The following is a 23,652-nucleotide window of genomic DNA, read 5'->3' on the forward strand; positions in this document are numbered from 1 at the left end:
TATGCAGTAAGTTCATTAGGTCTGGGTCTTGGGTTGCTTTGTAGGCCAGGCATAAGTCTCCCCTAAAAAGTCTATACGATACACAGTATAGTGACAGGGATTTTAGTCAGTCCATGTAAGGCACATGCTGGAGGCCCTTGATCTTCTTTGTTGGAAACCTCTGAGGTCTCTCTAATTACTGTAGATGCTTAGTATGGTACATATTGAATGGGGCATTAAACTCAATTATGGGCTGGATAGGGGGGTTATAACTTCTTTTGCTCTCAAGGTGATGCCTTTATTATTCAAGTGAGCTATGTGGAAGGTTTCCTTACAATGCTAGACACATGGTGGTTGAAGTTAAGGTCGTGGTCAACCTGTGACCCCAGGTCCCTTACCACTTCATGGGTATTTCGGGTATTGTTATTGATTTGATAGTGTGAAGGGACATTGTGCAAAAGGGAATGATGATGCATTTCTTTTCATTCAGTTTGAGACCGTGTCTAATACACCAGTCGTTGGTCTGTGTGAGACCATCCTAGAGTATACTGACATCATTTGGGGATTCAATGATTGCACCTAGCTTGCAGTTGTTTGCAAACTTGGTCAACCACAATCCTCTAGTTTTGACCTGAATTTCTGAGAAGTATACACCAAACAGTAGGGGGTCCAGCACTGACCCCTGTGGCACCCCGTTGGTAACAGGTCTGCTGGTTGATGTGGAGTCAGCCACTTTGATAGTGTGTGTCTGGTTTGTGAGCCAGTTGGCAACCCATCTTACAACAAAGGGGTTTACATTCAGTTTGCTAAATTTATCAGTGATGCCTGAATGTGGGAATGTGTCAAAAGCCTTTGCCAAGTCAAGGTATGCTGTGTGCACAGATTTGCACTCATCAATGGCCTTGGTCACACTTTAAAAGAAATCCAGCAGATTTAACAGGCAGGATCTGCCCTTCGTGAAGCCAAATTGGGTAGGATCCAGGGTTTGGAGGTCACCTATGTCTTTACTTATGAGGTCCATAATGATACATTCCATGGCCTTACAGATGAGGCTGGTCAGGCTTATAGGTCTGTAACTCCCTGGGTCTGTTGCTAGCCCACCTTTGTGGAGGGGAGTAGCTGTAGCTGCTCTCCATTCCATAGGATCAAACCCTGTGGCTAGGCTATGATTGAAAAGGGTACTTAATGGTGATGCTAGTCCATGTTTTAGTCTCTTTAAAAGACAGCTTGGGATGTCATCTGGTCCCATAGAGGCTGTGCTCTTTTCATCAACAGCAAATGCTACAAAATTGCATATAAGAGTTAAAAAATGTAAAACAAGAGTTTAAAAACACCCAACACTATCTCAAAGATAAAGGAATAAGTGCATAATTTAAATGCTACCTAAATGCATTACAAAATGCAGTTATTATATCTTAAAAATGTCAGTTGCAAAAACATAAAAAAAAAAATAAAAATACTGAAAAACAGTTACAAAAACCTCAAATAAATATGTGCGGTTGCTGTAGCATAGGGTTATAAAGTCCCATATGTAGACTGGGATAGCCTTCAGATGCATGTTGAAGCCAGGATGTTCAGCCCTTCAGCTTTTCCACATTAGGGCAATTCTGCTGCTACTCCACATTCTGACCTCATCAACTTTGTTTTCCCTTGTTGTGACCTCAACTCAGGAAAAAATGCTTATTTCTGAATCCTCTGCCTGATATCTTCTCCTAGCAGTCCAGGAAGCCTCACTGGGACTTCACATCCCTATGCCTAAATGTTGTTTTTTTCATTTTCAGTAATGGCCAGTGAGACAGCCTACCTAGCTAGAGTGGTCCAGATTTTTGCAACCTCCCAAAGGTTGTCTCCTTTTAAAGTGTATAAGGGCAAATGGGAAAAAAAATCTTTATGGGCTATAAAGTTCAGCTAAGACCCCTTTTCTAAGTAAGTAAGTTTACTGTTTCTTTTCCTTTCCTGTCCTTTCCTTTCTCTTTAACAACAGGTTCTAGTTTTTGCATAATTAAGATGCACCTAGCAGCTATTAGCAACTTCCAGAAAGGCTTTGAATTTCAATCATTAGCTTCCCAAAGAGTATGCAAGGCCTTCTTTAAGGTTAAAGGATACATTCTTGCTTTCCCCCTTAAGGTTCCTATCCCTCTTCAGACCTCAGTTTATTTTGGAATAGCTAAAATGATCCGTTTTTGAACTGGCCCACTGGGCAGAACTCTTTTTCTGGTAACAATTACTTCAGCCAGAAAAATTTCAGCATTTTATTTTATGTTGTGTAGATCGACATAACTGGTATTCCATAACAACAGAGTTTCTTTATAGATAACCCCCTCACTTTGTTTACGGTGGCTTCAGAAGCAAACATTACTTGACCTTTACATTTGCCAGTTGTTTTCCTTCTTATACCAGAAGTATAGAATATCTTCTTTATTGCCTAGCTGTTCATAGACAACTGATTTTATCTGCATCAAACAAAACAATTCAGGCAGAATTTACTTTCTGCACAGCAAAAATGCGATAAAAAGTATCCAAGATTACTCTGTCCTGATGACTTTCTGCTTGCATTTCATTCAGACATATCTCATATAATAAATCCCTTCCATCTAGACCAAAGTCTCTCTCAGTGAGTACAGTAGCCACTTTTCTTGCCTTCATTAAAAAACAATCCACAATTAATTATATTTGTGCAGCTGTTACTTGGGTTTCTGCATATACCTTTACTAGCCACTTCTAAAACAATCAAAAAAAAAAAAAGAAATGGGTCGGCATAATGGTTAAGGGGTCTATAAATTAGATGTAGTGTTCATGCTGGGCTTTCTCATCATGGTTGAGCCAACATCATGAGCACCTGCTCTAGCTGACAACCTTCGGTCCAGCATCTCTTGATCCCCTTTTTTTCTGGTTTAGGTTTACTCTCTATTTTTTTACGTTTTTATTTCTATTTTTCTCATGTTCGTAGACTCCATTGGTTCATGACTGGGATCCAAATGAGAGGGACAAGGGACTCCTGCAGGGGTATTGACCCAGCCACAGTAACATGACCTACTGCTTAGTGACATGGAATTTGCAGGTTCTCTCTACCCCCCCGGCACACAGCAGTTTTCACATAATGGCCAGGTTTGCCTACAACCTTTTTGATTTAGAATCATTAGGTACATGGACCAGTGTTATTTCTGTTCATGGTGAATGCAGAACAATGTAATTATGAATGGACTGAATGATTATCATTATATATACTTTCTGTTTACTGTTTAGATTTTATAAGTGTTTTTAGATTGGGATGGATCTGACAAAGTTTTTGTCAAAAGTACAGCAAACCAGTTTTCCTCCTTCAAACACAAAGTAACCCCCCTCCCCTGACATGTTAAATGAAATACCTCTGTAAGAATATGAACCAGCTCCACAGCCTAAGGTGGAATATGACACTGTGCAAACCTACTGAAAGACAACATCCACCAATCAGGAGAAAGGCAAGGCCCTACTTCCCATTTAGGTTATCCAAACCAAAGGGGAAAGGTCCCACAGACAGACCCTTCAGTACCAACTGCAAGAAAAACCCAGGCAATCTACATTCTTCACTGGCAATACCTTAAACCTTAAGTAATGGTTTGGATGTTAGCTGAAGTATTTTGCAGCCAACTTAATGTTTATGAGCATCAGGCTTGATTTTAAGCTCTGTGTTTCTAAAGTATAGCCAAACAGTCCACTTATGCTCTAGTTATGAGGTCACTAAAAAGGACAAAATAGGCATGTCTACAGCTAGTGGGATTTAGCTTTATTGGCCTGACTGTACCCATAAAGACTTAAAAAGTAAATAGTAAAAGCCACGTAACTGAAACACTGTATGTGTTTAAAGGGCCATTTGCATATGTCACATGGGCCTTCACTGCTGGATGTTTAAGGTAATGCACAGTGAAGACTCTAGCTTGGCTGTGTGTTTCTTGCAGTTTTTACTGAATGGATTGCTTATGTGACCTTTTTAACCTTTGGTAGTATATTGGTTTGGCATAATGTTTAAAGTCTTTGCCTTATTGAGACAAGGTACAGGGTTTGATTCCGACCTTGGATTATTAATCAGGCTTAAAATGGCCCTGCAGGGGTATTCAGCTACTGATACACATGCACACACACAAACATACACTCCCCACATGATTATAAAAAAGAGGGAACATCTACATTGCAACAGAATAAAGAATTTGTGGGTAGATGTCAGAAAACATATACAGTTACAGTGCTGATGTGTTATGTAATAAGAAATGAAAATTGAATTAGTAAATATTTGTGTATTAAAAAGGTGTGGTAAATGGATAAGGATTGAAAAATTAGCAGGTGTTTCCTTTAAGAATGAAACTGAAGAAGATGTAAATATATAAATTGGAATGAGGCATGTACTAGAAGTTTAATGATTTTAAACTATAAGAAGTTATATTTTTAATTAAGCTTTCCTTACTTAGTCTGCAAAGCTATGGAAAGAATCATTATGGAACTCATAAATGGAGACACAGGGAACCTACAGACGCTTAACCCCACCCAGTTTGGCTTTGTAAAGGGCAGATCCTGCCTTTTAAGCCTGGTTGACTTTTTCGAAACAGTCACTAGAGCCATTGATGAGGTCAAAGCAGTCCATACAGCATACCTGGACTTGGCTAAAGCCTTCGACACAATACCCCACTCAGGCATCATAGATAAGCTAAACAGCTTAAAAGTAAACCCTTATGTCACTAGATGGGTTGCAAACTGGCTAAAGGACAGAACCCATAAAGTTAAAATCGCTGGAGCAATGTCAGACTCAAAGCCAGTCACAAGTGGTGTCCCACAGGGATCTGTCCTGGGACCCCTCTTGTTCGGCATTTATTTCTCAGATGTTAAAGCAAACATGGGAGGACTGTGGCTGACAAAGTTCGCAGATGACTGCAAACTAGGCGCCATAGTCGATACACCAGCAGATACACACATCCTACAAAAGGCCTCACTGAACGGACAACTGGTGCCGTAGTCACGGCCTTAAACTAAATGCCAAAAAATGTATAGTTATCCCTTTTGGAAAAAACAAAGTACCCACAAATTATCACATAGACAGCAACCCACTGAGTATGGAAAAAGTAATCAGAGACCTAGGGACCCAAGTAGACAGTGACCTCTCATTTGACACCCACATTGCCAAAGTGGTTAGAAAAACATTCTACCTTGCACACCTCATCATGAAGAGTTTCACATCCAGATCCAAGGATGTCATTGTACCCCTATATTCCTCCCTCATCAGACCCATGATTGAGTACAATGCCCCATTTGGTATGTACCTCACCTGGTACTTGCAACAGCTGGAGAGACCACAAAAGTACCTCACCAAAAGGATCACGGGTCTCCAACATATGTCTTATTCCGCCAGACTAAAGAAACTTCAGCTCTATTCAGTAGCATACCGCCTGCTCAGAGGTGATCTCTGCCTGACGTACAAGGCCATGTCCAACCAGGATCTGATGGACATGCTCCACCTCAAAAAATCCAAATCCATCAGGACCACGAGAGCTAAAGACTTAAACCTCGGCACAAGTATGAATAGGACATGCTGGAGGGATAGATTCATAACCCAAAGGCTTCCCATGCTTTGGAACAGGATCCCAGTTCATATTAGGCAGAGCCCCTCACTGACTCTCTTCAAGAGAAATCTTGATGAGTGGATGGGAGATCGTAAGTTTACCCCAGGGGTCACATCTGTGTCACTGCTAGACAGGGGCACAGTAAACTAATTCTATTATATAGGGGACCTTCACTGTGTCACTACTAGACAGAGGCACAGTATTCTTGATTTATTCTGTACATTTTTGTACCATTTCATGGGGTGGCAAAAGCCACATCACTATGGCTAGGCTTACAAATGCCCCAGGGCAGATAGCCTAGTGCTATACTATGAAACTATGAAACTATGAAACTTTGTGCGGTAAATCCAATGGGATATTTAGCATCCAGCTGAGCTTCAATCTACTCTGGTAGATGGCACCTCAGGTTAACATCTCATCTGAATGATGGGAACTCAGAAGTGCAGCCCCTTTCTAAACGCTGCTCTGCACTGCAGCACCAGTATTGGAACATGAATCGAAGCATCTCCTATAGTTACAGAACCCACAGCCTTCTGCTCTTCCTAATATCAACAGTGAATATGTAACCTGCTGAGCTGCTGACACTGCTCTTCCAAAAGACCAAAAGTAATACATAATCTAATAGATTTATGTGTTCTTGAGATCTGGAAGACCGTTCTGAGATCTTAATTGCCCTTTAAAATGTCCTTGACATAAACCAACAAGTGGTCTCATTCTGCATACACTTGGCCACGTCAGTCTTGTGACATCATCGGACAGGATTTTCTAAGTGCTCTGGTATAGAGATAAGAGCATTTGCTTCTTTTAGGAATGCACTTGCTGTTCAATAACCTTTGCCTGCTTTGTTTTTGGGAAAAAATAGTAGTTAGCTGCAAAGAATCTGTTCTGACCTCTATATATGTAATTGACTGGTATCTTACCTATTCTTTGTTAGATATGTACAGTAAATTGCAGGGTGCGTGTTGTGAGGTATAGTCATATGTTTCACTAGTCACAGCTGATGAATATTTCTGGTAATATGTTTATTTCCATTGCAATAAAGTTATTTATCTTATGTTGTACTTATGGTGTTACACTCTTTATACCACTGCTGTCTTCTCACATTGCATGTTCAGTACAATTACTTTACATCTGAGTATTGCCTTGGATTAATTCTGTCTCTTTGCTTCACTTTTTTTCTTTCTTCATGCATACTCTTTCTTTTGGGACCAGAAAGTGTATTTGGTTTACTATTAACACAATGTACTCTGTTTTTTTTTATCAATTTTCAGTCATTCCATTATCACTTTTACAGTATTCCTTCAGAAGACTAGCATCATCTTAGGTGTACCTGTCTTATTTAAAGATGCTGTTATTTTTTATTTTATCTAAATTAATTCTTGAAGTTTTTTTTAAATGAAATGTAAATGATTCCCTGTATCTAAAGCAGTTGTATCAAATAATGGATTGAAATTTTGAGGATCTTCTAAACATATGCATATTTTTAATCTCTTCAGTGGTAATACCAAAGCAGTTTTTTTTTATACATGCATTTTATGTTTCCTTGCTATATTTTTATATGTACTTTTTTGTTTGTACTTAGAAATGTGTCTTTATTCAGACTACCTGTTGTGATTACTAATTTTATCCAAATCACTGCAATAAGTGTTATGAACTACGTATTGATAATTCACCAGGAAATCAAAATACATGAGATCTATAGTAGTACCTTGCCAGTAAAAGCAACTGTAATTCAAATTTCATACACAACTTACAGATGCAGATAACATCCTTGACTCAGAATCATCAGGTTGCATCACCACTTTTGCTTCCTGAGTAAGTATTAGTAGAAAGGAACAATTTGCTGTACTTGTCTACACCTGTGTAATAGAGGGATAAAGTCTATGGCCCTGCAGCCTGAATTTGAATACCAGACGGGGCACTTGATGGTACAGGCAGAGTGGATGGGTGAGGCCACCCTAGAGGGCCATGCAAGCTTGATGTACACTTGCAGGATGATCATCCCGGTGATGACCAGGAAAACAACCATTTGGTGCTCTTGTGGGTGGGTAAGGCAGTCTTGCTGATGTCAGCCCCTTGTTGATGTGAGGAGGTGATATAATGTTGCATGTCCCCCCATAGACTGTTACTGAGCATGCGTAGAGGACATGGTAGAAAATAAAAAAAAAAAGAGTCACAAAATATTTATGATAGCTGCTTAAATGATGGTCACTCCTGGTAAATTCTTCTGCCATTTTCAATGATGGAATGAAAGAGTCATTGCCTGGAAGGGGTTAATAAACAAATGATTATAAGTAGTTGATGGGGGGTAAAAATGCAAAAAAAAAATAGATACATGTTTTCATTTGTGTCCTTCTTCTTGTTTAAGCTAGCATAATGCTGTTAATATTTGGTCTGCTTTAATTGTTTTTAACATTTACTCTAACTACATTGTGACTGAAACAGTGTTGTAGAGGTTCAGATCACCTAATTGTAAATACATATAAAAATGCAAAAGGAAACAGCAGGGGGATGGTATGTCCTCTAACTATTTTAGAACAGCTATTTATTTCTTCTTTTCCTTCATAAGGTTTCTGGAATGATATTAACTGTGGTTACCAAAACCCTTTCATATGTGAAAGGCCTAGCAACTTTGTCAACACAACTGCATTGCCAACAACACCACCACCACCAGTGAAGGGAGGATGTCCTGAAGGCTGGCTTGGCTTTGGGAATAAGGTACACAAATAACTTCTTCTGAGTCTGTATCAGCTGCATATAGCAGTTTGTATGACTAGTTATACTGAAAAGGTCCGGTACTGTAGCTCTGATCAGGTATCATCAAAAATGGATATGACTTCTTAAATATTTTATTTCATGTCACCAGAAATAAACCTTTGGTGAAAAGGCAATTCTTAAGCATTCAGCAAGAAATATAAAGCCATGAAATCAATGCGGATTACATATGAACAGATATTTCTTTATGTGGATATTCATAGCTTAGATTTAACAATAGGATTTAGACATTTTATTATGTCATTGACTTTTAATTTGGTAAACTGATTCTGGTTAATATGAAAGAGCACAATGAACCCATTTATGCGAAGAATAATTATACTAATTTGTTTTGTTGTCATTCATTAAGAATGATCTGTTCTTACCAGTTAATGATCCAGCTGATCTGGTTGATGCTGTTACCATTCCTTAACTGCCCATTACATTTAACAAATCGCTTGGCTTGCTTATGATATATACTTATATATGTTCAGTTTCATTTCAATTGTTTGAGATAAACCCTATTAAAACTAAGCATACATTTGCTTGTATTTAGTTATCACTATTAATCTCAGGTAAAAAATACTTAAAATACTTTGTGAGGTGTCGTCTTACAAGAAATGCATGCCAGACTGATAGAGATACTAGGCTGTATTGTAGGAGCAGTGATTAGAGTGACAATTCATTCCTGGCCACCAGAGGACTTTAAGAAAGAGAAAAAGCTGAACTAGTATGTGATGAATTCCTGCTCTCTGTGACTTACGAGATGACTGCAAGTACAAATGCACTAATATACCTAGTATTACTTGCATCAAGACATTTCATTTCCTGACCAGTATTCAGTGTAAAATCACAGAAAGACTCATAATGAAGTTTATCTGGAATAACACCAGGGACTTATTTCAGTTAGACATGTAACTTTTTGCACTTTTAATGTGACCTACAACCTGTACAATTCAATTGAAAACCAAATAAATAAAAAAAATATGTAAAAAATAAAAAACATACAATAAGCTGGCTGCATAAGTGTGCACACCCTTAAACTTGAAGCACCTTTTGATTTAATTAAAGTATTTAGTCTTCTTGGGTAATAGTCTATCAGCATGGCACATCTTGACTTGGCAATATTTGCCCGCTCTTCCTTGCAAAAGTGCTCCAAATCTGTCAGATTGTGAGGGCATCTCTTGTGCACAGCCCTCTTCAGGTCACCCCACAGATTTTCTATTGGATTTAGGTTTAAGTTCTGGCTGGGCCATTCCAGTACTTTAATTTTCTTCTGGTGAAGCCATTATTTTGTTGATTTGGATGTCTTGGGGGTCATTGTCATGTTGAAAGGTGAAATTTCTCTTCATCTTCAGCTTTCTAGCAGACATCTGAAGGTTTTGAGTCAAGAGTGACTGGTATTTTGAAATGTTCATAATTTCCTCCACCTTGACTAAAGCCCCAGTTCCAGCTGAAGCAAAGTAACTCCAAAGCATGATACTGCCACCACCATGCTTCACTGTGGGGATGGTGTTCTTTTGGTGATGTGAAGTGTTGTTTTTGCACCAAACATATCCTTTGGAATTGTGGTCAAAACGTTCAACCTTAGTCTCATCGGACCAGAACACATTTTCCCATATGCTTTTGGGAGTCTTGATGTATTGTTTTGCAAATTTTAGCCAGGCCTGGATGTTTTCCTGTGTAAGAAAAGGCTTCTGTCTTGCAACCCTACCCCATAGTCCAGACATTTGGAGAATATGGGAGATTGTTGTCACATGTAGTACACAACCAGTACTTGCCAGAAATTCCTGCAGCTCCTTTAGTGCTGCTGTAGGTCTCTTGGCATCCTCCCTGAACAGTTTTCATCTTGTCTTTTCATCACTTTTGGAGGGACATCCAGTTCTTTGCAACGTCACTGTTGTCCCATATTTTCTCCACTTTTTGATGACTGTCTTCACTGTGTTCCATGGTATATCCAATGCTGTGGAAATTATTTTGAACCCTTCTCCTGGCTGATACCTTTCAACAATGAGATCCCTTTGATGCTTTGTGGGCTCTCTGTGAACCATGGCTTTTGCTGTCGCAGGCAACTGAGTAAATGTCAAGAAAATCCTACTAGAACAGCTGAACTTTATTTGGGGTTAATAAGAGTCTCTTTAATTGATGGCAGGTGTGTACCCAAGAAGACTGAATTCTGCAACTAAATCAAAATGTGCTTCAACAAAGTATTAGTTTAAGGGTATGCACACGTATGCAATGAGCTTATTGTATGTTTTTTAGTTTTTATATTTTTCCCATAACAGATTTGTTTGTTTTTCAATTGAATTGTACAGGTTATAGGTCACATTAAAGGTGGGAAAAGTTTTGAAATGATTTATTGTGGTCTCATTTTTTTGATATGACAAAAACCTGGCATTTTAACAGGGGTGTGTACACTTTTTATATCCACTGTATATGTGCTAAATTCTGTTCAGTTTCTAGAAATGGGAGTAGCATGGGAACCAGAAGTTAGGTAACCAGATGTATGTGATGTCATTCTGTTATCCAGGACAAAAATTATATTTTAATACAAGACGAGACTGAAGTCTCAGAGCACTCTGTTTTTGGAACCTGACAAGGAAGGGACCCACACCTACTTCATCCTGCCTTGCTTTAGTAAGTGAATCAGGAAATAGTAATTCTCTAAATCAGTCAGGAAAATATTTTGAGGTTAGTTAAGTACTGTTTTTCTGTATCTGTGTGAATCTATTCATCTATGTTATTTTAATATTTCCTGTGATTGAAACTCTGCTGTTTATTAAAAATAGTCCCCAGATTTTCTATGCCCTGAACGGCATGCATGATTAGTGCAGGAGCTCTAGCAGGCAATATGTCTGCCATACGATCCAGGAACAGCCTGCAGGGGCATGCACAAGAGCTCCTACACTAATCATGCACGAAATAAGCCCTGGTATGCAAATCACCTCATTTGCAGGAGAAATTCATGCAAATGAGGTGATTTTGCAATCCAGAAAGCTTGCAATAGTCCATGCAAGACTAGTGCTATCTGCAGAAATGTACTCGGTTAGTAACTGAGTACATTTCTGCAAAATCTGAAATGGAACTATGACAGCTCCAAATAAAGGCTGCATATCATTGAGGAAGCATGCCAATGGCCAAGTTTAAGGCCATTGGAATTGCAAACAATAAAAAAAAATAAAAAAAAACTTTTATTTTTTTTCCCCGATCTCGGCTGTTTAAGCATAGGGCAGTGGCGCACAAACGGGATCGGGGGAGAATAGTAAAATAAACTTAAAAGAAGCATTCCAACTAAAATCAGTATTCTGCCATGCAAGTAAATGGCAGGTAGAAGACAACCTGGCCAGTGAGTAATGGTTGCCAAGAGGGGAGGTTCAGTGTGAGACATGTAACTATGCATTAGCAGGCAATCCTATGCAAATAAGGGGAAGGATAGTGAATCAAAGTTTTCTCCAGCATGTGAGGCAGGTCCCAACAGTGCTAGAGTATGAATAGTTGGGTGCAAGACTTGGATATAGGTGACATCATGGGGGGTGTCAGGTATACTGTAAGCAGATTGGAGCCCTGTGGCTCAGGATTGCTCCTAGCTTAGCATAGCTAAGCTAGGGGTGTGTCTAAACCTGCCTAGCACTCTTTACAAAGCCTAAGCGGGTGTGCGTGCCGCGCACCGGGCTTTAAAAAAAAATAATAAAATAAACCTGGAAATAGCAGCTCTGTGCACATTTGAGCACTCTGTTTGTGCAGCGCACCCCTGGCCTTAAACAGGAAGACAGTGGGAAGGTAATCAAGGAGAACTAGCTTAGCTGGCAGGTGAAATGTATCAGAATCAGCCAATTACACAGGCAGCAGACCAGACCAGCCCAGCACACTACTATAAACTATGCAGACACCTTTCCCCATTGTTTTTTCCCCAAAACACTGCACCACCGGTGTATACAAATGGGGAAATTTTACAAAATGAAAGCAAAACAAAAATGTTAGGGGCTGATTTTGCTATCATAAACCAGCAGATGCAAGAGGCTAAGGGTGGTGAGGATGTGAATGCTGCTGACCAACCCACAGTGAGGAGGCATAGAAGAGTGTCAGACCCAGGGTAACCTACCAAGGGCTACATGATCTGGAGGTAGTGGAGCACTATAGGGTGGACAGGGACCTCCTACAGCAAATTGTTATGCTGTGCTGGCCATGCCTCACACACAGAACTAACAGAGGGGAACCCATCCCAGTGGATACCAAGGTATGTGTAGGCCTAAGAATACTAGCTACAGGTACCTTCCAAAGGCCAACTGGGGATATGATGGGGATCTCACAGGCATCAGCATCCAGGGTACTCCACCATTTCCTGGATGCCATGGCAGCACGTCGATGAGCACGTATATATCCCCAAAACTCGTGAGGCGTTGGCCAGCAATATGCGTCTCTTCCACCAAATAGCAGAATACCCTGAGGTAGTGGGTGCAATAGACTGCACGCACATACACATCAAAGCACCTCCCGGTGAGCAAGGTAGTGTCTACATCAACCGCAAGGGCTTCCCCTCCATTAACGGCCAGGTCATGTGCGATGCCCAGTGCATAATAATGAATGTGTGTGCTGGCTGCCCTGGAAGCTATCACAATTCCCACATCTGGCATATGACTCAGCTGTACCAGAGATTTGCCAGAGGAGACATCCCACATGGTCACCTAGTGGGGGATGCTGGATACGCACTGGAGCAATGGCTGATGACACTCATCAGAAATGCACACACACCCAAACAAGAACTCCATAATGAGGCACACGCACAAACAAGAATAATAATAGAGCATGTGTTTGGGATGCTCATGTCACAGTTCCAGTGCCTGGACACATCTGGTGAAGCCTTGCAGTACTCACCAACTGCATGCACCCAAATTGTCCTTGTATGTGCCATGCTACACAATATGATCCTGCGGAGACAGCTGCAGCAGGAACAGCAAGGGGCAGGGCCACACAGCCCCCCACCATTGTCAAGGCCTGCACAGCACAGAGTGACTCAGAGGAGGAACAACCTGAGCCTGCCCCAGTAGGCAGAAGGAGGCATGCCCAGTATGCCCTGGCCTTGGCAAAGAGGCAATGCATAGCACATGCACTGACACAGTAGGGACCCAGGGAATGACACCTCTCTCTGACTCGCACATACAGCAAAAGGGATACCAAACATGACACTACCTGTGCTCAACCATGTATAGGGAGTGTACTACGTGCATCCAACATAGGCAACTCTGCAGCATCACCCTCAATACTGGGACACCCACAAAGTAAGTCACTCACATATGCCAGTCGGGGAGGGTCACTTACCCAACAACAGTCACAGCCAGCAGGACAGGTGTAGACAAACACAAACAAATGCTGTCCTATGGCCTCTGAATGAGGCCTATGGGTAATTCCCCCAAGTCCTACAAAGACAGACTACAGCAGGCCAGGCTGTTGGATGTCAGTTGTGAAGGCTAGGCAGTCAGAAACTAATATGTAGGTAATTAAAAGCTAAGATCTGTAGTATACTGGTATGCCTCTAGCTAGCACAATAGGTAAGACTACAAACTGAAATGGAATACCCAACACACCAGTACAGTCCTAACAAATGTGTACAAGTGTCAGGTGTGGCCCCCCCCCCCATCCTACGTAGACTTATAATAACAGTCAGGTGTGCCCCCCCCCACTCCTATGTGGAAATAGCAGGTGTGCCCTCACCCATCTGACATAGAAATATAGTAACAGTAAGGTGTGCCCCCCAAACCTGTGTAGAAATGTCGAAATAGTCAGGTGTGCCCCCCCATCCTACATCCAAATATCGTAACAGTCAGATGTGGCCCCCCCAAAACCTGTGTAGAAATGTAGAAGCAGTCAGGTGCCCCCCCTGCTATGCAGAAATGTAGCAACAGTCAATGCCATCTGACTGATGGATACCCTGCAGACACATCATGCTACCTGTCGGTGTACAACACAAAGGCACAAAGGTCAGCACCACAGTACAAACTACCTAGACTTGATCCACACATGCAATACAGACAGCCATACTGGGCATGCTCACACACTTAAACACATGAAGGCCATGTCTGAAAACACCAGTGGACCGGACATATCTGGCAGTCACAGTTCTTAGTGCAGAGACATGTCAGTATGCACCACTCCTGCCTTGCACAGACAGTGGAAAGGAATACAGACATATATTTAAGGACAGCACACTATAATAAGCCAAAGGCAGACAAACATAGATGTGTGGAAGAGGGTGACCATGACAAGGAGCCATCCAGCCCTGTCCTACACAGCACACAGCCAAAGGGCCCCAAACACATGAGGTACAGATGTCACCCACTGCAGATAATAACCACCAGGATCTATCAACATTACAGACTATGTGGTGCATGTGCCAGCTGTGCAACATGACTATACAAGGAAGTAGTCATGTAGTAGCTGTATACACGTACCTGTGACATATGACCCCATGTGTGCCTGCATGTGGCATGTCAACCCCTAGATGAATGGGTTCTGGACCATGCACACACTGACCTCCCCATAGCCCTACTATGACAAGCCTGCTGAGGTTATCCAATGTGAAATACACCCTTGGGAGAGCTGTAGCCCAGTAATCTCTGTGGCATGTCCCATAACTGTGTACTGCTATAGTGTGATAAACAAGTTAGGTAGGAGTTCTAACCCCAGACTTGGCAACTGTGTGTCTGAGTGTGTGTCTGTGTAGAAAACAATGTTTTTTAGACTACTCACACTTCTTACAATTCATATACTCAAATTTGGCAAGGCTGCTGATGTCACTCACCAATAAACACACCTCTGGGAGCATTGTAGCTCAGTAATCTCTGTAGCGCGTCCTGTAACTGCATACTGCTGTAGTATGATAAAGTAAAGTAGGTGTTCTAACCCCAGACATGGCAATTGTGTGTGTGTGTGTGTGTGTGTGTGTGTGTGTGTGTGTGTGTGTGTGTGTGTGTGTGTGTATATGTATGTGTCTGATTGTGTAGAGAGCAATGCTTTTTAGAGTACTCACACTCCTTACAATTCATATACTCATCTTTGCCAAGGCTGCTGATGTCACCAGTCTAGAAATACACCTCTGGGAAGGTTGTAGCCCAGTAATCTCTGTAGCATGTCCGGTAACTGTGTACTGCTGGAGTGTGGTAGTTCTGGATGTTTTGTGTGTGCTCCAATGTCTGTGTATGGAGCAATGCATTATACGTTAGTCACATGCAGTACATTCCAAATGCCCTACTTTGGTAATCCTGCTGATGTCATCCATTGTGAAATACACCTTTGGGGAAAGAGTTCTCTAGTAATCCCCGTGATGCGTCCTATAACAGCTCCATGCTGTAGTGTGATATAGACCTCGGTCAGGGGTTCTATACCCACACATGTTGGTTGTGGATGTTTTGTGTATGTTTCACTGTCTGTGTAGGGAGCAATGCATTTTAGGCTACTCACTTGCAGTACATTTGAAATGCCCTACTTTGGTAATCCTGCTGATGTCATCCATTGTGAAATACACCTTTGGGGAAGGAGTTCTCTAGTAATCCCCATGGCGCGTACTATAACTGTGTAGTGCTGTACTGTAATAAACTAATTAGGTAGGGGTTCTACTCTAAGACATGACAGATGTGTGCGTTTGTAACTCGTAGAGGTGGTTGTGAGTGTGTGACACCCATGGCCAATGTGGAGTGGGTTTTGCATATTTTTTATATGGTGGCCCTACTATATATCACAATGTCAACCGTACTGGGATAACTAGCTTTCCCGCCTTTCTGTACTAGTCTAGTCTGGTTTTCAGGCTTTGCTGAATCCAGGACTGTGGTTAAAGTTCCTGTGTTGCCCATATCATACTTGAATAGTTAGGTGGCTTCCTTGTTCACTGTGAGAGAGGGAACTCTGAGCAGCCTATCTGTCCCTGTACGAGTGGTCCCAGCCCAGCAACTTGTAGCTCATTGGCCATATTGGGCTCATTTCTATCCTTTTGTTCTCCCTGGTATAAAAATCGCTTAGCGCGGTTTTTGTGCTTGTATACAGCTCAGCAAAGCTCCTCGTGGTGCCCTGCAGAGTCCTACAAGTGGCCGAGAGACAAAGAGAGACTTTGGAAGTGTTTAAGTATTGATTCTTTCTTGTTCTATCTCTGAAATGCTAATTCCGCCGAAAACGCGGTTATTCAGTGCTTCTGTGGAACCCTACTGATATCTGCATTGCTTACTGTACTTAAAATTCATTGCTGCACTTTAAAAAGTTACTGTTTGTCATTTTTGCTTGTATATCTGTAACATAGTTGTAGGCTACACACTCAAGTTTGCTAGCCTCCTCTGTGTATTTAGAGTTATTTAAGTTGCTGCATTTCTGTTATCTGTGAAAAAAGAAAAAATACAAAAAAATAATCTCCCTGCTTTCCTGCCTTTCTGTACTAGTCTAGTTCAGTTTTCAGGCTTTGCTGAATCCAGGACTGTGGTTAAGATTCCTGTGTTGCCCATATCATACTTGAATAGTTAGGTGGCTTCCTTGTTCACTGTGAGAGAGGAAACTCTGAGCAGCCTATCTGTCCCTGTACGAGTGGTCCCAGCCCAGCAACTTGTAGCTCATTGGCCATATTGGGCTAATTTCTATCCTTTTGTTCTCCCTGGTATAAAAATCGCTTAGAGTGGTTTTTGTACTTGTATACAGCTCAGCAAAGCTCCTCGTGGTGCCCTGCAGAGTCCTACAAGTGGCCGAGAGACAAAGAGAGACTTTGGAAGTGTTTAAGTATTGATTCTTTCTTGTTGTATCCCTGAAACGCTAATTCCACCGAAAACGCAGTTATTCAGTGCTTCTGTGGAACCCTACTGATATCTGAATTGCTTACTGTACTTAAAATTCATTGTTGCACTTTAAAAAGTTACTGTTTATCGTTTTTGCTTGTATATCTGTAACATAGTTGTAGGCTACACACTCAAGTGCGCTAGCCTCCTCTGTGTATTTAGAGTTAAAGTTGCTGCATTTCTGTTATCTGTGAAAAAAGAAAAAAATACAAAAAAAAATCTCCCTGCTTTCATGCCTTTCTGTACTAGTCTAGTCCGGTTTTCAGGCTTTGCTGAATCCAGGACTGTGGTTAAGGTTCCTGTGTTGCCCATATCATACTTGAATAGTTAGGTGGCTTCCTTGTTCACTGTGAGAGAGGGAACTCTGAGCAGCCTATCTGTCCCTGTACGAGTGATCCCAGCCCAGCAACTTGTAGCTCATTGGCCATATTGGGCTAATTTCTATCCTTTTGTTCTCCCTGGTATAAAAAAATCGCTTAGTGTGGCTTTGCGCGATTTTGCACATCGGGCAGCGCTGGTTAATCGGGTTTAAACTATTCTCGGCTCCACAAAGTCTACTCTTCACTTTTTCCCTTGGAACTGCTCTAACTCTCAAATTAAACACTCTAGTCTAAATCTAAAACCCTGCACTTGCTCATATAAGCAATTTCTATAAGTGAAGCACTAATAATCTAAATAAGCACTACATCCTCATATACTCCCCTTGAGAACTTTATCCCCTGTTGGTCCTTTCTGATTCAGTTGCAAAGGAGTTCCCTATACTATTCTAGCATGTCCAAAGGTCAATTACTGGTTTCCTCTCCAGTCCAGCTGGTGAATCTGTGAATCTTGAGGCAATGCTACAACTGCCTCATGTACACAGACAACCCTCTCCTCCTCCCAACAAGTACAAATATATGTGAGAGATGCAACCATATAGCCAAATTGGAGGCTGAGCTCTCTCGACTCAGTACTAGTGTAACCAGTCAGGAGGGGAAGGTAACCACACACACCACAAATCCAGTCTCACATAGTCCTACCACAACTGCAGACCAAACACATAAACACACAAAAACATACTCGGAGGCTCTAAATAAAAATCTGCCAAAACAGCAGAGACCTCCAAATCAGACACCCAAGTGACCGCTACCCCAAAACAAAACACAGGCAACACATAGCTCACAAAGTTAGTGTGCCAAACAGCCACAGCCCTTAAGGCTCAACAACATACCTGATACACTTGTAATAGGTGACTCTATAGTCAGACACACTGATGTCCCGCTCATCAGGCTGAACAAATAAAAGGTCACAGTGAGCTGCCTGTTGGGCGCTAGAATTCGTCACATAACACAAGCACTCGGGTCACTCCAAAGCAAGTACAAATATGACTCAGTCATTGTCCATGCTGGTATGAATGACCTGAGATGTACCTCCCTGGACTACATGAAAAGAGACATAGAGGAGCTCTCTGATCATGTAGCCCAGGCCGGTATGACCCTGACCTTGAGCAGCATCTTACCCACACCAAGAATGATACCTCAGTATAAAGACAAAATGATAAATATCAACAATTGGCTTAAGTATTGGTGTCATTCAAAGGGGATCCAGTATCTGTCTGCCTGGGATGACATGCTCGACAAGCCACGTTGCTTCGCAAGGGATGGCTTGCACCTGTCACCCCTGGGCTTTTGGATATTGGCAAAGGCTCTTGCCACCCCCATAGTGCCTTTTTTAGGCAAGGCTCAAAAGACAAACCCACCTCCTTAGACAACACAAGTGGAAAGAAACTAAGGGTAATGCTGCTCAACGCCAGAAGTCTAAACTTCAAGATGCACACTCTCGAAGCCCTCCTCAGTATGGAGAACATTGATGTCTGTGCAGTGACAGAAACCTGGTTCAAGGCTCCCAAGAGCACCCCAGCACTACCAGGTTATACCTCATATCATGCTTTTCGGCCCCAAAACTCAGACCGAACCACAAAAGGAGGGGGATTATCCATATTCATCAAGGACACCCACACCTCCAGGTTAGTGGCATTGCACGAAGCATTGGAGACCATCCATGTGCAACTAACAGTGGGCAAAACTGCCCTTCAGTTTGTAGCAGGCTACAGACCACCCTCTCAAACTCAGGAACTCCACTCGGCCTTCCTGAAGACAGTGGAAAATATGAAGGTCTCCCCAAACACCATCATATTGGGGGACTTCAACTATCCAAACATAGACTGGGAGCATTACTCAAGCCCCAACACCCTTGCCCAGAGGTTCCTAGAATTCATAAACTCAAATGCTATGGAACAATTGGTCACCACTCCCACAAGAGGGGAAAACATACTAGATCTGATCATCACCAACATGGGAACACAATGTTCCATACCAGAAGTATACCCCTCATTGGTAAGCTCGGACCATAAATTAATCTCACTAGAAATCCACATCCCACCCCCACCCCAGCACAAAAGACCACAGTGAAGAACTTCTCAAAAGCTAACTTCACACTTCTTAAAACCAAAGTGGAATCCTTCAAGGCCCCCAGGCCAGTAGAAACCATGGCCCTATCTGCTGATTCCTTTATAAACGCATTCTATGGACACCTTCAGGAATGCATGGATCATGCAATCCCAAAGAAAACCAAGACCCATTCCCCCAAAGGCAGGTGTCCTGTCTGGTGGACCCCAGCCATAAATAAGCTATACAACAGAAGGAGGAAGCTACTACATGATAGAGCAAAATCCCTAAAAAGGAAGGCATCTCTGATCAGTACTAGCAAAAAACTACGATCACTCATAAAAACATCCAAGGCCACTTTCGAGAGAAAATTGCACAAGAAACAAAAGATAATCATAAGGCTTTCTTTAGTTATGTTAGAAACCTGGGTGGCAACTCCCAGATATGCTCAGAGTTAGTCCATAATAACAAAAAAATACACTGAACCCTCAGACATTGCCAACATCCTGGCAGACAGGTTCAGTGCAAACTCCCCCCCCCAAAAGGACAAATATCTATCCCAGCAGAGTGTTGCCTCCCTGACATCTCAGATGCCCAGGTGAGAGCCGCCCTCTCCAAAGCAAAAAACACAGCATCAATGGGACTGGACGGTGTCCTGGGCTGCGTGCTACATGAACTCCAAGAAGAGCTATACCCTCACATAAAGCTGCTATTCAGTCTTAGCCTTACTACAGGATATGTACCCAAAGAATGGCGTACAGCAACAGTAGTCCCACTCCACAAAGGAGGCGCCTCTACAGACCCTGGAAACTACCGCCCCATAAGCCTGACTAGCCTGGTCTGCAAAGCTATGGAGAGGATCATTATGGAGCTTATAAACAAAGACATTGGGGACCTACAGACACTGGATCCTACCCAATTTGGCTTTGTCAAGGGCAGATCCTGCCTCCTGAACCTGGTAGATTTCTTTGAAACGGTCACCAAGGCCATTGATGAGGGTAAGGTGGTCCACACAGCCTACCTAGACCTCACAAAAGCCTTTGACACAATACCCCACTCGGGCATCGTAGACAAACTCTCCAGCCTAAATATAAACCCCTATGTCATAAGATGGGTTGCAAACTGGCTCAAGGATAGAACCCACATGGTCAGAATTGCTGGAGCCATGTCAGACTCTAAACCAATTACAAGTGGCGTCCCACAGGGCTCAGTCCTGGGACCTCTCTTATTCGGAATATATTTTTCTGAGGTACAGGCTAACATGGGAGGACTGTGGCTGACCAAGTTCGCAGATGACTGCAAACTGGGCGCCATAATTGACTCTCCAGCTGACACAAGCATCCTCCAAAAAGGTCTCATAGAGATGGATAACTGGTGCCAGAGCCATGGCCTTAAACTAAATGCCAAAAAGTATATAGTTATACCCTTTGGCAAAAACAAAGTGCCCACAAATTACCACATAGGAGGTAATCCATTAAATACAGAAGAAGTAATTAGAGACCTGGGGACACAAGTTGATAGTAACCTCTCCTTTGACAACCACATTGCCAAAGTGGTTAGGACGACCTTCTATATAGCCCACCTTATCATGAAAGGATTCACATCTAGAACAAGGGAGGTCATTGTGTCCCTTTACTCATCCCTCATCAGGCCCATAATTGAGTACAATGCCCCATTTGGGATGTACCTTACCCGACACCTGCAGCAACTAGAAAGACCCCAAACGTACCTCACTAAGAGGATCAAGGGACTCAAACAGATGACATATGCTGCTCAGCTAAAGAAACTCCAGCTCTACTCAGCTGCATACCGCCTGCTCAGAGGTGATCTATGCCTGACGTACAAAGCCATGTCCAACCCTGAATTAATGGACATGCTCCACCTCAGAAAATCCAAATCCCTTAGAGCTACGCGATCGAGTGACTTGAACCTCAGCACAGAAATAAATAGGACATGCTGGAGGGACAGATTCATAACCCAGAGGCTCCCTTCACTCTGGAATAGAATCCCAATCCATGTTAGGCAGAGCCCCTCACTGACACTCTTCAAGAAAAATCTTGATGAGTGGATGGGCAATCATAGGTTTACCCCGGGGATCACTTCTGTGTCACTACTAGACAGAGGTACAGTAAACACAACCTTAAAAAGGGCACAGTAAACTCATTCCAAGGGGTGCCGAAAGTCAAACACACTCTGGCTAGGCTTGTAAATGCACTAGGGCAGATAGCCTAGTATGAAGCTATGAACCTATGAATAGCTGACAGGCTGGGGTACAAAGCCATACCCATACATGTGACATCAAGGCCAGGCAATCACAGTTAGCAACCCCAGTATTACCCAGATCACACTCTCTACCAATGTCTTATACACACACATGCCTAGGCAACAGACAATATGTGGTTAGTACCCTGTATATTGGCCACCAATAGTGACTATAGAGTGATAGCAGTGGGCTATAGAGGACATGTCACCCTGCCCATCTGTCATATATGCACGTACATGCAGACAGTGCATCTTACCCATGTTCCCCAATGAACACCTGCACCACCTGTGGTGCCTTCAAATGTGACCCACAATGGACATACCATGCTTGACAACATGTCTTGTATGGACAGATGCCACTGACACCAGGGAATTCTGTTAGCATGCTATCAATGTAGGTGCAGGGTAAACCTGCTGTCCATTACCAATTCCTGCCACAGGTGGGCAAGACTGGCACAACTGATGATAATCCGTGTTCACAACATGGGCCAGACACCCCAGATACAGTTCCACATGTCACTGTGTATACATGTGGGAGGTGTGCACATCCTAGACACTATCCATGTCATGGACTAAGGAACACATACATGGCAGGTGATGCACAGCATTGGCCACACACAATAGTCACCCAGGTGACTGGATGGGGGATACAATACCCACCTGTGTGGGCAAATGCAGAAACTACAGCCCTGAGCCACAATGCAGACCACTATCATGTGGCCTGATGCCAAGGTTTACCCATCACCTACCCTTGTATAGCCTGCTGGCACAGTTGACCACCACACACCTGTGCAGACATGCACCCATGCATGTCAGTACCGGCACCCAGTGTATTTGTATGTGTGTTGTATGGTGCGTATGGCCACATTCATACTCACTACAACCCCCATGGGCATACTGAAGCATGCTGTCCAATGTCTGACACCTCCTCTTAATCTTTGCCCTTATGACCTCCGTATGATCCGTGTCGTGCATGTGATACCCACAGTGATGTGTTGTGGCAATCCCACTACTGATAAGTTGTACTCCTGGCCCTGCCAAGTGTGTCAATGTGCGTGCATCCCTGTGAGACTGTGGCTGTGTTGATGCTGGCACCTGTTCATGCAGATAGACAAGTGTACATCACCTACCTTATATGTACCATATCCCTGTTGCAGATGTCACTCACCATCACATATATGTTCTGAGTGCTCCACAACAGGTAACCCATGTGGCGCATCCAATAAACTGCATCTAACTGTGATAGCAATACATAGTTGTCGGGGGTTTGATACCCTGTGTTGGTAGGTGTGTGACACAAACATGCTACAGTTTTACTCTCCCACCCCTCCCTGACAGGTATTTGCCTCTGTCTGCCTCTCCCACCCCCTCTCTGGTGGATGTGGAGACCCACACCTGCTTTGCTTAGGCAGCAGCATGTATATTTTAAGTGATGCTCATGATCAGCTGATGGCCTCTGCACAAATTGCAGCCCTCTCCTAGCTGATTGCATGTGGAACAGCTGTGGTAACATTCCTATAACCAATTGCATGGAAACACACTCCAATATCTAGGAACATCATGGTGGATTTGGTCCTTTTAATTCACTGTGAGCAGGAACTAGATCTGTTGTTTGGCAAACAGCATCTCATATGGATTGGGGATTTACCTCTAACAACATGCACTGTGGAAAGAGGGCAACAAACAGGAGGGGGATGTGCCTGACCTGACTACAGACTGTAAGTGCTGCTATACTGCATTTGGAGTAATGTTGGTTTAGCAGTGTTTGTCTGGATATGGCTGTCTTACATGTTGCAATACCTGCCATGTCAGTTCTATGTTTATGAGGAA

The 23,652-nt window shown here is 42.6% G+C and overlaps 1 protein-coding gene across 1 annotated transcript in view; it reads left to right on the plus strand.

Annotated features, from left to right (window-relative positions):
• Positions 1-23,652, plus strand: part of LOC122796777 (macrophage mannose receptor 1-like) — a 1,798,323-nt gene that overhangs the window by 1,126,378 nt on the left and 648,293 nt on the right. Inside the window, exon 20 of the mRNA XM_044065505.1 lies at positions 8,140-8,288. Coding sequence (XP_043921440.1) covers positions 8,140-8,288 — 149 coding nt within the window. The remainder of the gene's footprint in view (positions 1-8,139; positions 8,289-23,652) is intronic.

The sequence above is a fragment of the Protopterus annectens genome, chromosome 3.part0, assembly GCF_019279795.1.
Source record: "Protopterus annectens isolate FY-2018-M chromosome 3.part0, PAN1.0, whole genome shotgun sequence".
Lineage (NCBI taxonomy): Eukaryota > Metazoa > Chordata > Ceratodontiformes > Protopteridae > Protopterus > Protopterus annectens.